We start from the raw sequence: 15728 nt of genomic DNA on the forward strand, positions 1-15728 counted from the left end.
TAAATGCATTTCTCTCTACATTCTTTTTTCGTTTAAAATTCCGATATGAGATTTTCTGGTATTTAAACAATTATATAATTCCACTTCATACAAAATTGTACTCAATGTTCCCATAATAAAATAGAAAATTTAATATAATTAAATTATTGATAAAATATTATTAAAACGCGTGTTATAAAAACGGCAATTATTTGCAGAAGATATCTCCTGAAACATATATGTGTTAAGTTCTGAGATTCAAGACATTTTCATACAAATATTGGGCTTGTCCTACCTTGTTATGTGTACTCATTCATTAATTTTCTTTAATTAATATCAATCGTAAACTGAATATTAGTGGTAGCGCCTTCGAAAAAAGTGGCGCACGTAAAAAAAATATAAAGAAAGCAATGTAAGCAATAAAGGCAAATATAAAAAAATATAAAATAATAAGAATAATAAGAATAATAAGAATAAATGCAATATGTTTGGAGTGATAGTAGCAAAGAATAACTCATTCTTAATATAATTCAATATAAAATTGCAAAACTTGAAACTGATTTATCTCGCCCAATAAATAATCTATTAATAGTCTATCAACGGATTAATAGTAAATTCAATCAAGATTTGTCGATAGATTTATACATATCTATGTCCGTACTCGGCTCATGTTCTGTCGACAGAATCTGTTAACTTGATAGTAGATTGGTGGCAGGAAGTAAGTAGCCCAGATAGCACCGGACATCCAATGGATGTACGTTTCACGTCCAATTTATGTCCGTATGTCCGATTTACGTCCGTGGACATAAATTGGACGTAACAAGGATGTCCTTATTTGGACATTGGACCTGTAGGACGATGTACGTCCATCGGACGTTCATGTCCGAAGTTGTGACAAATGTACGTCCTATGGACGTCTTTTGTAAAAAAAAAATGGACATATAACAGACGTCCAGTGGACGTCCGTGTGCTATTTGGGAGGATTTGTAGTAAGTTCCATTCAAGTACATTGCAGGAGCGACAGATCCTGCTCGATTTCTGCTGTCATCATATTTTATTATCAGATCCTGTTATATTTCTGTTAACAAGTTTCTGACAGAGCTTGCAGCAGACATTGTGCAAAATATACTTTTGTAAATTTTGCTATTAGATAGGAACTATATGACATCAACATGATTCAACGTATAGACGATTCAACTTTCTATCCTGAATAACGTACATCAAAATGGAAACAATTTGTAAGGTGGAATTCTTTTTTGTAAATAATTATCATTTTTCTCTCTTATAGATGTAGTACATATATGTATATGTAGCTGTTGTAAATACATATTTTTAAATATATTTGGACCCTGTTCTTTTCATCTTGTAAACTTCGATATTGTACTACTCCTATTAAATTTCTTTCTTGAACATTGAACACAATTAATTAAGCCTTTGTCCAAACCTCGATTAATTTATCCTATGCATTGCAATAAACCTCATATCGTATAAAAATGCTATCACGTTTGTTGTAGCATTTTATCATTCCATTCTCGTTCAGGCCGAATAAACTCCAAATCGCTGCCGTCTTCGGAACTATTATCGTCGTCGTAATATGGCTTGGTAACTTCACTATCGTTCGTGGAATAAACTAAATTAAGACAGAATAAAAATTAGTATTGGTACACTAAATATTACAGATACACTTATGTATTATACGTTTTCAAAATCTCAAATCTTTTTTTAACAAATTCTGGACAGAAGCGAATTCTAAAAAAATATTTTCAAAACTTAGTGAGAAAATTAATATATAATGTTATATATAATATATACGTTATATATAACGATATATATAATATGACGACTCGTTATTTCTTGAATAACGGTAACAGTGACGAGTTACTTTTTAAATGTATAACTCTTTCAGCCCAACTCAATAATATTATTTTGTAGTGTTATAATATAGATACATATATACCATCCACTGGTCTTCGAAATATTTCAACTTCCTTCTCGTCATCGTCAAAGAAACTAGTGCCATCTTTCAATAAGCTAAACGCATATCCTTTTCTGTTTTTCTCAGAGTTCTCCGAAGATTGACATTTCATGAAAATACATATGCCACACAAGATAATGCCAAAACATATCGTACCTGCAATCATATTATTTATCGCATCATACCGCGAATCTATTTCAATGACTATATTAATAGTCGATATTTCTTTCAAATAATAACATTTCTTTCTCTTCACAAGTTATGTCGACCTCGTGGGATATTTATGACTAGTTTACCTGTCAACATAACGAATGCTAATCTAGGTATTCCCATGATATTATCGTCACGAATGAGCTTGAACATCAACCTCGAAAACTTCTTCACGTCGGATGTGGAAACGAGTTTGGTCTGTTTAATATATCCGGATGCCGTGGCTGTTATATTGTGACTTCCTGGCCGTAGTAGGATCGAATAGGAGCCCGCTTTTCTATTTCTAATAAGATGCGGTGATTTGTCATAAGACAACACAGCATTCTCAACCGGCAAATCGTTCTCGTTGGTGATGTATCCTCTCACGCCTTTACTTATTTCCTCTATGCAGGCCAACAAACTATCTTTGTTCTCTTTCCACACGACAACCGAGTTGTCAGTGGTACAACAAGTAACGTACACATCCATCATTAAAGTACTCGTATTGAAGTAGGCATAATCCATCAACGGATTCCCTCTTTTTCCGCCAATTCCTACTCCCGCGTGTATCACACTGTTGTCAGCGATATTCAAATTTCGCTGACACTTCGAATTTGTGGACAATTTGCCCGCCCTCTCGTTAACATACACGCGAGCTAAGTGCTGCAACAAATCTTCGTCAGCGCTTTTATACGTCTGGTTGCGTGCGTTTCCGTAGTTGCTTCCCAATGGAATTTCTACATGTCGCGAACCGCTGTTGAGATTTACGGCTAACACCGCATTAATGTCCTTCAGCCAATTCGTAATTATTGTCGCCTCGTTATTGAGTTTATCGTGGATCGAGAACTGCAAGCCTTTCAATGGCGGTGAGCAAGTGTGATCCTCATCGGAATCGGTGGTGAAGTCCGGTGCTATGTATATAGAGAAATTATCTACGTAATTTATGATTCGGATGTTTTGTTTGTACATGTCCAAGAGAAACGAGGCAAAATGTAAGAGCACTTCAAACGTCACCGGTTCACTTCGCAGTGTGCCAGCTAAGAACACAATGGCGGGTCGTCCTATTAACTTTTGCTCATTATCAGAGCTAATTTCCAAGCACATTATCTTGCGTCCTGTCACGCTTCTGCCAATGGTGTGTAAAGTTGTTCGTTGAGGATATTTCATATTCAGGTCGCTCAGAACGCGGTTTATGGCACTCAAGTTCTCAGGCACCACTTTCTCGTTTTGTGCTGCGTTCTTCCGTGTCATCTTGATATCGATATCTGTTATGTTCTCCGGCGTCACGTCAACTTGTAATACTCGCGTATTGTATCCTTCGCAGGAGACTGTTAACGTATAATTACCCGGTATGAGTATCGTCTTGAAATAAGCCATGTTGCTTGATACTTTGTAAATTCTTCCTCCTATTTTAACAGTGGTTTCTCGAAGCGGCACACCGTACTCATTCGTTATTGCCGCGCGGATACCGCTCGTGAGGCTCCGCACGAGCTTCATCAGCGGTTGCAGATTCTCGCGCCAAATGATAGGGATGGAGTTCGCGAGCGGATACTTGCAAGAGGACAGGCTTACGCTTATCTGCAAACAGGTGATTTTATATCTGAAATACGCATTTAGTGATATCGCAGATAAGTAGAAAAGATGTCAAGAGATTTTATAGTTACCATTGGCGTGTTATATTCGCGCTGTATAAAATTTGCCAAACGTTGCATACTGTCGCTCATATAGCTGCTCATCTCTTTGTGTCTGAAATGTTCATAGTCCTCGGCGAGTGTTTTAAATACACTTAAGTCATCGTACGAATAACTGAAAAGCAAAGATCGACTCATGAAACGCAGATATGTGATTTCTGTTTTGATGAAACATATGTCCGTATCTCTTCTTGACAATAGAAGAAGCAAAACGCTCTGCTCTCCTTTTCATGTGTAATCTTATATTCTTCATATACATTACCCAATTTGTGGGGCTCCACCTCTTAATATCACGACAACATCGTAACTCTCAGTTTGTAGCATTCTCTTAAATGCATTTGTGATCACGTCTATACGCTCGGACATATTACTTGCTGACAATAATTTTTCTCCTACTTCATCCTTGACTACAGGATTACAATCTTTGACTTCTTTTATGTTGTCGAATCCTGGATCGACACCGGGAATAAAATGCAATATAGCATTATCCAGTATCCTCTGGATAGGTGGATCCCCAATCTGATTTCCCATGAGGATATGCGTCGCCAAACGTAGCGAAATTTCCCTGCTCACCGGTTGGGAGGCAAATAATCCTCCCACCAAAGCGACGCGGAATTTTCTTTCATCAGGTGACCCGATCTGGAAGGTACGATTTTAGATTTATAGCATGAGTTACAGGAATGCGAATATAGTTGTTTGAGACCAAACTCACATCATGCGTGATTTTCAATGAGCGAATAGCCATGCTAACTAACGTTTCACCAGCTACAAACTCCGCGACATCGGGCTGATGATTCTCCAACTGACTGAATCTAGCGTTCAGCTCTGAATTCTTTAAGTAACCATCCAGCAAATTCGCTCTCAGTCCAAAATCATACGCGGACGACCTGCAATAAATATTTGTATAAAGCGTCAATTAATATTTTTGATATTATTTCTTTTCGTGTAACTACTTGAATAATTTTGCGACGTTTTATTCTTCCCAGTCTATTTCATTTCGCAAGATTCCAATCCAAAGACGAGAACACATTTGGAAAAGTATATCAGTTTATTCGACAAATTCTTCCGCCTAGCTTCCCATCTTTTCAAAGACATTTCAGTTTCGTAATGCGTTTCAAAAATGTGTACGTTAAGCAAATACATTTCGCACAAGTAATATTTTAACGAAATAAACGTACCAATGTAGAGGATCGTCACGCATTAGTGTAAAGTCCAACAACACTTCTCCATCCCTGATATCTTCACCGTGAGGTACGTTCACAGTTTGTGTAAGTGTTTCGTATCCTACTGCATAGACAGTTATGTTGTAATTCCCTGGTAGCAATAATCGCCAATAATCACCTCCTTCAGCAGTGTAGATGTAGTGCTTTATACCCTCCACTGAGATCCTTGCATGAGATATAGGAGTGCCAATGCTTGAACTCACTATACCATGCACACCTTTACGAGACTGTAAATAAAGTACAGATGCAATAAAAAAAGGGAAGGTTACCATCCGAAATATTTTTCCTGTCCAACTTTCCGCATAGAGAAAAATCGTATAAAGAAACATTTTTGAAGTTGTATGACAAAATGATATGAAGAAAATCTTGCATGAAATTTGCGATGTTGCAATTACATAAATGTTTTAAAAACATGCACGTAAAAATATTCATTTTTTATAAAACTATTTGCGTAATTAATTTGTAAACCATATTTAAACAAAAATCGCTAATCGCTAATTTTAACAGAATTTGTAACACTAAATTTGGAAAGAAACTGATTGAAAAATATATTAGAGAGAGGGGGCAGAGAGAGAGAGAGAGAGAGAGAGAGAGAGGAGGAGGAGGAGGAGGAGGAGGAGGAGGAGGAGGAGGAGGAGGAGGAGGAGGAGGAGGAGGAGGAGGAGGAGAGAGAGAGAGAGAGAGAGAGGGAGGGAAAGAGAGAGAGAGAGAGAGAGAGAGAGAGAGAGAGAAAGTAATATTATATTTTTTAAAGATTTAGAAATATATAATTGTAATAAAAATATTAATTCACATATATATTTATAAAAAATATATAATTATTTCTAAATTATAATTTTGAAATATTGTAACATAAAACATTTTTAATATACATAAGCATTATAAAAGCGATTATAAAACATATTTAATACATATAAACATTAAACGATTTAAACAAAATAAATATAAAGTTTATTTAAATATTTATATAATTCATTTAAAACTTCTTTTTTATTTCAATTTATGAAAATTTAACTAATTTTATAATTTGTATTGAAATATTTTGTTTAAAAATGTTACAAAATGCTATTCTCGCACTATATTGTGAAAAATATTAAAAGCTTTGTGATTTTATTATTAAATATTGAAATAATTATATAATGACATCCAGGAAAAATATTTCAAAATGGTCTAATTTTGGACAAATATCAGTCTGAAATTTTATTTCGACAAAACCGTTACGTTATGGCGAATCATTTCAACGCAATCGTTGTAAAATTATTCTTCATTTCATGATAAATTATTATACAATTTCTTAACAATTTCTCTATCGGGAAGTATATATTTATTTTCTTAATATTGAAAAAGCATACCATTTCGATGAAGCGAAGGAGAGGCTCCTTATTCTCCAACCAATAATCTGGCAAGTCACTCGCGTTTGGGTACTTGACGCATCCGATTTCTAGAGTGATCTCGAAATCATTGCTATGTAAATAATTGTAATCCTGCATGCCACCAGAGACAGGATACCAGGCAGCGCCATTTGTTATTCCATTGGGAAAATGCTCTTCGAGAAGCGTCTTCGGACCATAGAGTTTCATCGGCGGGCAAGGTTTTCCAAGGTGCATTTGAGGATGAGCATTGGAGTACGTTAATGCTAGCATTTTGAAGACGTCGTTGTCCGGGGTTGATATCTCGGTCTTGGTTACAGATTGCGGCCCGCTGTCGTAAGGATAATTCGCAACCAATGCGCCTCCGTGAAGATTTGCAGAGAGAACAAACGGAACTTTTGCTATCCAATCCATTACTGCTTTGGTCTCGGGTTGCTGCTGCCGATTAAACTAAAAGCAACCGACGCGTAAGTATGGCCAAGTTTAATTGGCAGTTAATAGCTTCAATATGTTTCAGCGCAATATAAACAGATATTAAATATTATTGCATTGTTGTGTATCACAGCACTTATTGTATATACAGTACTTTTCATCGACGTACATTATTAACGACATAGTGATCGGGGAAATTTCTATTGAGGTCCACTCCCTTAGCATTTACTCTGCCCTTCATTCCATAAGCATCATCCTCTGTGGAAATCTCATATCCGTCGGGGTTCATGCTTGGCATTACGTGAAGTCTGATAGTCTCCACTATCCGTGTAACTCTTTGGTCGGTACCATAATTCTCACAGAGGTATCTCAGTAATAACAAAAGCATTTCTCTGCCCACTACTTCATTGCCGTGCATATTTCCGATATATTTTACTTCCGGCTTCTCAGGACTGTGCTTTCCGGGATTCTTCGTAACTTCCATAACATAAAGTTTGCGACCTTCTACGGAGGTTCCTATGTTATAGAGTCTAGTAATGTTAGCATAATTCTCGTGCAACTCTTTCAAGTATTTTTCCATCGCCACGTAATTGTGATGCTTGAATTTCACGTCATGGTAAAAACCATATTTGTCAATAGTTCTCATTACTTCTTCGACTTCGACTGCATCTTCGCCTGTGTCGTACGAATACATAATTACGATTGTGTCCATAAAAAGCAAACATATAAAATCGAAAAATATAAAAATAATCGATTAACATTTTATATTGGAATGTGTTTGTGTATAATTATATAGATGCAAATTTGAAAATAGACATAAAATACTGAAGAATACCGTCAAGATTAACAAATATACAACACAAGGTACAGAGAAAAATAAGAGAAATTAATATTTGTAAATTAAACATTTATAAAGACAACAAATGCAGGTATGAGTTTAAGAGGAAAAGGACAAGTATTGAGAGTTACTCATTGGTTAAGACGAATGCAATCTTTTTTTATTTCTAGGTTTGAATAATACATATTTTTGTATGGAAAATATTAGAACATATATATCACTATATAAGATAAGATTATAAATATCGCCCATATTGAGACACGTTTTCATACGTTTATTCATATAATTCCTAATACAATAAATCGTATTTTGGCAGTACTATGTAATTTACACATTACATGCAAAGTACAGTACATTTATTTTCTTTTATTTTATATATTTGCGGTTGTTTCCGATAAAAAATAAAAAAGACAAAATTCCATATTGTCATCTATATAGGTCTTACTTTTAAACATCACTTACTCCATTTACAATCTGTCTTTTTAGCTAACTCTGTTAAATAGCAAAGATATAGATAGAATAATGAGATCTTGTTATAGGAAATAATTGTTTAAAGCATCTAAAAGCTTTATTTAAATGCATCTTTATATAATAGTTAATTAATATATTGGCAACATTGATATTTGTTCAGTTATCTATATTATTTAAATAGTGCAATTTGTTTAATTGGCAATAATTTTATAAAACTAACAATAAAATGTGTCTTGAAGATTAATGTGTACACAATGTTCTTCTCATTAAAGAAAAAAATGCTTTGCCTTTTATGATTTGTTCATTTGTGTTCATGAATATATATGTAATATATATGTCGAAAAAATATAAATCACAAAATATAACAGTTTATATCTCTATGTAAAAATTTCAATACGATTCAAAATATAATTAATCTATAACGTTATAGGTAATCATTATCATTGTAAAGATATGTTTGGTCTGAGTTAAATCTTGTTCGCACTATTATATTGTAATGCACTACTTTCCAATTTGCAGGCAGGGCATTATTTACTTTTATCGTGGTGCATATATCTTTACGTATATCTATTGATTTTTAAATATAAATAAAAAAATATTAGTAAAAATAATATGTAAATGATTAAAAATGTAAACAGTATGTAATAGTAAGTAATAGTGAGCAATAAGTAACAGTATGCGTCCTGCACACAAACTGGAATATAGTTAAAACTGTTTTCTTACTTAATTATGTATACAAATTATGAGAAAAAATGAATTTAAAACTCTATTCCTTTCCTCTGCCATACATAGTTAATTTCTCTATACCTTGTGTGTATATGTGTTTATATATAATCGCGCGTCTGCATATTATTTCTCTTAATAAAATATTATAAAATAAAAAAATGTTATGTCCAATTCAGTGAAACATTCTGCATCAGAAATTTAGATGTCACCACATCCAAATCTCACAATACTAATTGTTTGCTGTAAAATAAAATAAACACAACAAACGTTCTAATAAATTTAACAACAAAATAAAATGTCGATTAATAAAATATTCTGAAAATTATACATATGAACATAAGAATTTTAATATTAGATGAGATTTAAGTAACAACAAAACGTGTTAATTGTTAAAATGAATAATACTGATGTGTTAGTCAACAGTAGCTTGTTATGACTTTGAAAGAAAGTAAATGTTAGATAAGCGATAGCCACGAGAACGGCATAATTAATTAGTTGATATATATATGTATCATAATTTCATTTATCATAATCCATTAACATTTCATAAAGTGCAGGAAATCTGTTAAAAAGTGGTAGTACTTGTGGATAATTTGTATCAGTTTTACCTTGATCATAAAACATTTCTCTGCTGCTTAATGTAAAATTGAGAATCATTGGTATATCTTTTAATACAGTAACATTTACCGATTCACTGGGTTCATACCTAAACAGAAAGCAAGTATTATAATGAAGAAATAAATATATTAAAGTTTTTGGATTGATAATGCACCGGATTATGCTTGAAATTATTATCCTGAATAATTTTTCTATGTATTGTCCAAAAAAAAATATTTTATGTTTATATAAAAAATAGCTGTATATATAAATAGCTTTATCTACCAATAAATTAAATAGAGATTATATACATAATTATATATTTATTTCTTACAATATGTACTTACCCCCATGCAGTAGCATAAACCGAATAAGTTCCTGGGAGAAGCAAACGCCAATATTCGCCATTAATTGTAGTTGTTATATTATGATTTATTCCTTCCACAACGATATTTGCTTCTTGTATTGGATTTCCATCTTTGCTATACACAAAACCTATAATAAAAAAACAAAAACAATGTATGAATATATATATTTTATTCCAATCAATTCAATAATTCATATTTGAACATTACCTTTTATTCCATTATGTACTTGTTCCAAATATTTAATCAAAGATTCTTTATTGAGTTCCCATTGATATAATATTGTTGAAGCAGGTGGATATTTGCAACAACTTAGCTCAAATGTTATTTCGAATGCATTAGAACGAGCATAATTGAAATCTTGCATTCCACCAATTACTTCATACCTTTTAAAAATTCAAGAATCTTTATAGCATAACAGACTATAATCTTATGAGCAACTTAATTTTGCAGAATAAACAGTATTAATCTTTTTTCTTTAAATCTTTCAATAACAATAATGTCTAATCATTTCATGAACAGAATTTCTAGAAAATTAATATTGATTTTTCATTATAATATGACTGTTTACCAATATGCTCCATTTGTAACACCGTTTGGGAATATATCTGGTGGACAAGCATCACCTCTATGCATTTCTGAATGATTGTCCGCATAAACATGGGCAAGATACTTGAATAAATTATCATCTGGGCTTTTACTCTCTATACAACATGACTTAGAGATCCTGAGAAAATTAATTTTTCAGTAAGCAACAAATAAGATTTCTAAAAATACAAGTGACATACAAATATAAGTAATATAAAACTATAAGAATAAATCTATTATATACTTGCCCAGAATCATATGGATAGCTGGCAACTACAGCACCACCATGAAGATTACCAGAAAGTACAAAAGGTTCATTGGAAATCCAGGTCATCATAGCAATGGTTTCATTTTGACGTCCATTTAATACAGAATTGCCTCTTCTAAGTTGACCTCTTCTTGCAAATTGATCAGGAAAATCACGATTTAGGTCAACATGGTTGGCATTTTCCCTTCCTGAATAGTCTTCCTTAGATTCACATTTCCCTTCCTGAAATATGAAAACTTCAGGTTACTACTATTCAGGCCATTCTGTCATTTCTTGTATCATTTAACATGGTCTTACCACTGATTTTTCGAAACCATCTGGATTCATTGAAGGCATCAGGTAGATATCAGTGCGGTTTACCAGTTGACTGATGCGTTCATCTTTTCCATATTCGTTCAGGAGATATTGGCCAAGGATAATCAACAGTTGCCTGCCAACAGCCTCGTCGCCGTGCATATTAGCAACATATTTAACCATAGGCTCACCGGGACTACGATGATTGACATTCTCCGAAATTTCTAGCACCAGGAGGTCCCGACCTTCCACCGACTTTCCGATGGAAAAGACCCTGGCCAGATGAGGATACTTATCGGCCAAAGAGTGGAGCAACTGTTGCAGCTCATCATAATGCGTGTAGGACGTAGTGAGATCGTTTTGCTCGCCAACATTTAACGCGTAACCATTTACCAACCCGATGCAAATAAGCATAAAAACGGCACGCAGTTTGTCACCCATTTGTAAAACGTTATTTACGCAAAATGCTAAAGGAAAAACACGAATAATCACACCTCACTATCTTCACAGACTCATATCGCGCGATTCTTATCCTCCTACACCGCTTATATATACTACGTCACATATATATATGTAGTATATATAACACAGCAGTGACGCAAGCCACGCGTCGCACGTCAGTCAGATGTCATGAACGGGTAGGGAGTAGGGGGGACTCCCTGGAAATTGAAACGATCATATGGTAACACTTCTATCTTTGTTGCAAAACCAGACGTAGAAACCAGACCTTAACACGTGACGCTTTTATAAGTACGTACATACGCATTAATATGCACAACCGAAGGCATAATTACATTATAATAATCGCTATATATATACAGTTAAATTTAAACGTATCAAGCACTTGCAATGTCTATATATGTAAAAATTTATTGTATGTGTTGTATATTATATGTTGTGTATCATATATATTGTTCCCTTTTTCTCTTTCTGAGTTATTATTTATATTACTGACTCTATTCGTATTGTGACATTTCTTGGTACTCAAATTCAGTTCAGTTCGATATATGGCTCCGGACTGCATTCAGCAATGTCCATACGCCATTTTCCAGTAGTATAAAGTTGAAAAAAAAACAGGGACACGCAGTCCCCACGATCAAAAAATATGCGTAATTACAAGAACCACATCCAACCGCCACGGAGGCGAACAAAAGACTTTTGGTACTCAAATTGTAATCTCTTGAAGATGTCTCTAAGTGTATGTTTGTATGTGTGTGATGGGCCTTCTACAATAAGCTATTAGTCATAAGTTGTAACCAAATTGACCATCCGATTATTTTTGAAATAATCAACTGTGATTGGTCAATTTGCTTATAGCTTATGACTAATTGCTTATTATAGAAGGCCTCTGATAGTTGTACTTTTAAATTTAAATTTTTTAGTCCAGAATTTTTTAGTCCCTATTTATTTTCGAAGAACTTCTAAACTATGTGTGCATTAATACAATAAATCAGAGTGAAAGAAAATATACTTGTTTCGTTCTAACTTGATGCGCTAGTTTGGAAGTTCTTCGAAAACGAAGGGATCTAGAGAGATAAACTTAAATTGACTCTTTCAGCATTATATATTTCTAAGCAGAGTTTTTTCTCATCATCGATCATTTTCTTTGATAATTCTAAGTCATTGATAACTGTTAAAAGTTATTTAACTGTATTATGTTCGCTAAATGTTTTACCAAATACTTGCATTAGAGATCCTCTAATAAAAGTGCGGACATACGAGCGATTTTGTGAAAATCTTGCCAGAGAGAGAGAGAGAGAGAGAGAGAGAGAGAGAGAGAGAGAGAGAGAGAGAGAGAGAGAGAGAGAGAGAGAGAGAGAGCTTTGTTATCTTTCTTTTAAGGGTCTACAGGAGCCAAAAACTAATTTCAAATTAGTTTTAGTGGCCTCATGTTGCAAATATAACGAAATAATAACAAAATAGTGTAAGTATATATCCATGCGACTTCTAAAAGAATCTTTACAAGTTAGGTAAGTCGTAAATAAATTGACCAACCACACTCCCCAGATAGCACACGGATGTCCATTGGACGTCCGTTATATGTCCATTTTTTTTACAAAAGACGTTCATAGGACGTACGTTTGTCACAACTTCGGACATAGGACGTCCGATGGACGTACATCGGATGTCCTACAGGTCCGATGTCAAATAAGGACATCCTTGTTACGTTCAATTTATGTCCACGGACGTAAATCGGACATACGGACGTAAATTGGACGTGAAACGTACATCCATTGAATGTCCGGTACTGTCTGGGCTCGATCATTTGTTGGAACAATCGACTGTGGTTGGTCAATTTGCTTATGGCTTAAGATTAACTATAACTAACGGTTTGTTGTGAAAGACCCTTTATTTACTTTTCTTATATGTCATCTGCTTGACTATATATATATTGGTCATAAAATGCATTTAGTCGGACTCTTTGAGGGATATACACTGGAGAATTTTAAATGACGAGTTCTCATTTATATCTTGTTTACACCTATCTCTAATTAGGCCTGTTCGTTTTGTCTGCACTGCATCCGACTGCATTTCGGATATGTTCCAATATTTATTGCCAGTACTGAAACTCTAGAGTATACGTGACATGAACTATAGATTTTCTGTACTCAGTACAGTACAGCAGTGAATATCGAAATGCAGTTTGGGTGTGTGTGACATTTTTGCTGCGATTTCGCAGTTCTGTTCTTGTTTTTCAGGAAAACCACAAAGTGGTTTGAGTGAGTCCCTTCTATTTAGGGACTATCAAAAACCATGATTCCACGTGTTCGACCGCGCCTCGTAACTTTCGATGTGACAGGAACACTATTGATGACCAAATTGGAGCATTACGTCGATATTGGCCGCCAATATGGCCTCCATGTCGATTCGCTTCGTTTGGCGCGAAATTTCAAAAGTAACTTCGTCCGGCTCACGGCGGAGCATCCGAATTTCGGTCGACACACAGGATTGGGATGGGAAAATTGGTGGCGTACCATCGTCCACGAGGTCTTCAAGGATCAGCATCCCTTCGTGTCCCAGGACACTCTAAACAAGGTAATGATAATCCCAGACAGCACCGGACATCCAGTGGATGTACGTTTCACGTCCAATTCATGTCCGTATGTCCGATTTGCGTCCGTGGACATAAATTGGACGTAACAAGGATGTCCTTATTGGACATCGGACCTGTAGGACGTCCGATGTACGTCCATCGGACGTCCTATGTCCGAAGTTGTGACAAACGTACGTCCTATGGACGTCTTTTGTAAAAAAAATGGACATATAACGGACGTCCAATGGACATCCGTGTGCTGTCTGGGAATGCTAGCGGTATCATATTAAAAAAAAAACAAAGAATGAAGCAAAGACAAAAAACGTAAGAGGCAAACATCTTCGCAATAACAATGTTAATAAGGAACATTGTATTTTTTTACTTGAAATAACATAGATTATGATATATAAAACGTAAAAATTAGAGGAGAACAAGGATTGCTCGACGAAAGTCTGTTATCGTTAACTTCGCTGTTATCATCACAGGTCGCCGACAGTCTGATAAGCTGCTACGCCACTGCCCGATGTTGGCACACGTATCCGGGTGCTGTGGAGCTGCTCAGCTTTTTACGAAGCAAGGGCATCTTCCTCGGGGTCATCTCGAACTTCGACCAACGTCTCGAATCTATCCTTGAAGATACACGGATTCGCGAATATTTTGTCTTTGTCCTTACTTCCTACGACTTCGGTATGGAGAAGCCGAGTTTGCCAATCTTCAATGAGGCTTTGAGACTGACGACGTTGTCCGGAAAGGAGAAAATTTTACCTCAAGAAGCAATGCATATCGGTGACACAGTCGATAACGATTATTTCGGTGCGAAGAGTGCCAGTTGGAATGCATTGTTAATCAAACATAATGAAGGAGAAAAGATCAATGACAAAATACCCAAAGAAGATGTATTTAATAATTTAAAAGAACTTCAGTGTTACTTTGAAAAGGTTCTCGCATCTGATCATGTGACAACTTGAAATGATGTCATTTGATATGAAAATTTTTTAAAATTTAATTTCTTTGTATTAGATTTGTTTGATCAAACCTGTTAGATATGATTGATGATGAGATGATGATCAGTTCAATATGATTATACAATAAAAAAATTGCGTTCTGGAAATTTTGGGGCCAAAGAAATGTTTTTATCGATTCTACTTCTTTGTAGATTTACTTGATAAATTCAATTAGATATATTTATTTGATAAATTCGTTTATTTTGCTTATTAGTATAAATGCTTTTAGTGATGTAATGATAGGTTTGTTATTGTGCCAATTTATATTTTTATTGAATTTATTCCTATTATAAAATTTATTTTACAACGATGGTAATATTGTCACTCAATGTGAATCCTTTTTATAATAGTTAAATATAACATTAATTATATGGTACTAATAAATATGTATATTCTTTTACTGTTTAGGTTATTGATTTATATACTAGATTTATATATTAGATTGTTTTATAAGAAGTTTGAAGATAGGATGTGAAGGACAACTATATTTTTCCGTTGTACACAGTCATACTATCTGCATCTATTTTTTCCAATAGGAATAAAGTTAGACAAAAATTGAATGTCTATGGCACAAGCCATTCTTTTCATATTATATAGTTTTCGCAGCTTTTATAGAAGACTCAGTTTATGTACATAAAAATTTACGGTTCGGATAGATTTTTCTTTATTCATAAAACGCGGCAA

General features: G+C 34.4%; 2 protein-coding genes across 3 annotated transcripts; one reads left to right on the forward strand and one right to left on the reverse strand.

The window, feature by feature from the left end:
- Window positions 1-1275: 1275 nt before the first annotated feature.
- Window positions 1276-11632, reverse strand: svr (Carboxypeptidase D svr). Its single transcript, XM_011144045.3, has 15 exons — window positions 11010-11632; window positions 10693-10934; window positions 10428-10583; window positions 10067-10242; window positions 9839-9986; window positions 9503-9600; window positions 7029-7534; window positions 6410-6877; window positions 5013-5284; window positions 4547-4721; window positions 4097-4473; window positions 3808-3949; window positions 2251-3721; window positions 1937-2110; window positions 1276-1609 (listed from the first exon to the last, which is right to left on the reverse strand). The coding sequence occupies exons 1-15, from the start codon at window positions 11445-11447 to the stop codon at window positions 1479-1481; spliced, it is 4974 nt and encodes a 1657-aa protein (XP_011142347.1). The 5' UTR covers window positions 11448-11632; the 3' UTR covers window positions 1276-1478.
- A 51-nt stretch (window positions 11633-11683) lies between these two features.
- Window positions 11684-15171, forward strand: LOC105184925 (rhythmically expressed gene 2 protein). Of its 2 annotated transcripts, XM_011144051.3 has the most exons (3): window positions 11684-11756; window positions 13706-14042; window positions 14526-15171. In XM_011144051.3, exons 2-3 carry the CDS (start codon window positions 13761-13763, stop codon window positions 15006-15008), a joined length of 765 nt encoding a protein of 254 aa, XP_011142353.1. In that variant the 5' UTR covers window positions 11684-11756; window positions 13706-13760; the 3' UTR covers window positions 15009-15171. The 2 variants fall into 2 exon arrangements, with proteins under 2 accessions (XP_011142353.1, XP_025157432.1); XM_025301647.1 differs by lacking the exon at window positions 11684-11756 and having other exon boundaries at window positions 13610-14042.
- The last annotated feature ends 557 nt before the right edge of the window (window positions 15172-15728 follow it).

The sequence above is a fragment of the Harpegnathos saltator genome, unplaced genomic scaffold (genome assembly GCF_003227715.2).
Source record: "Harpegnathos saltator strain DR-91 unplaced genomic scaffold, Hsal_v8.6 scaffold436, whole genome shotgun sequence".
In the NCBI taxonomy this organism is placed as follows: domain Eukaryota; kingdom Metazoa; phylum Arthropoda; class Insecta; order Hymenoptera; family Formicidae; genus Harpegnathos; species Harpegnathos saltator.

Coding starts and splice junctions, on each gene's coding strand:
- svr (XM_011144045.3), bottom strand. CDS start 11,447: ATGGGTGACAAACTGCGTGCCGTTTTTATGCTTATTTGCATCGGGTTG. Junction 9,987..10,066: donor AGTACATAATGGAATAAAAG/GTAATGTTCAAA, acceptor TTTTTATTATAG/GTTTTGTGTATAGCAAAGAT. Junction 1,610..1,936: donor ATTTCGAAGACCAGTGGATG/GTATATATGTAT, acceptor GTCTTAATTTAG/TTTATTCCACGAACGATAGT.
- LOC105184925 (XM_011144051.3), top strand. CDS start 13,761: ATGATTCCACGTGTTCGACCGCGCCTCGTAACTTTCGATGTGACAGGA. Junction 14,043..14,525: donor CCCAGGACACTCTAAACAAG/GTAATGATAATC, acceptor TTATCATCACAG/GTCGCCGACAGTCTGATAAG.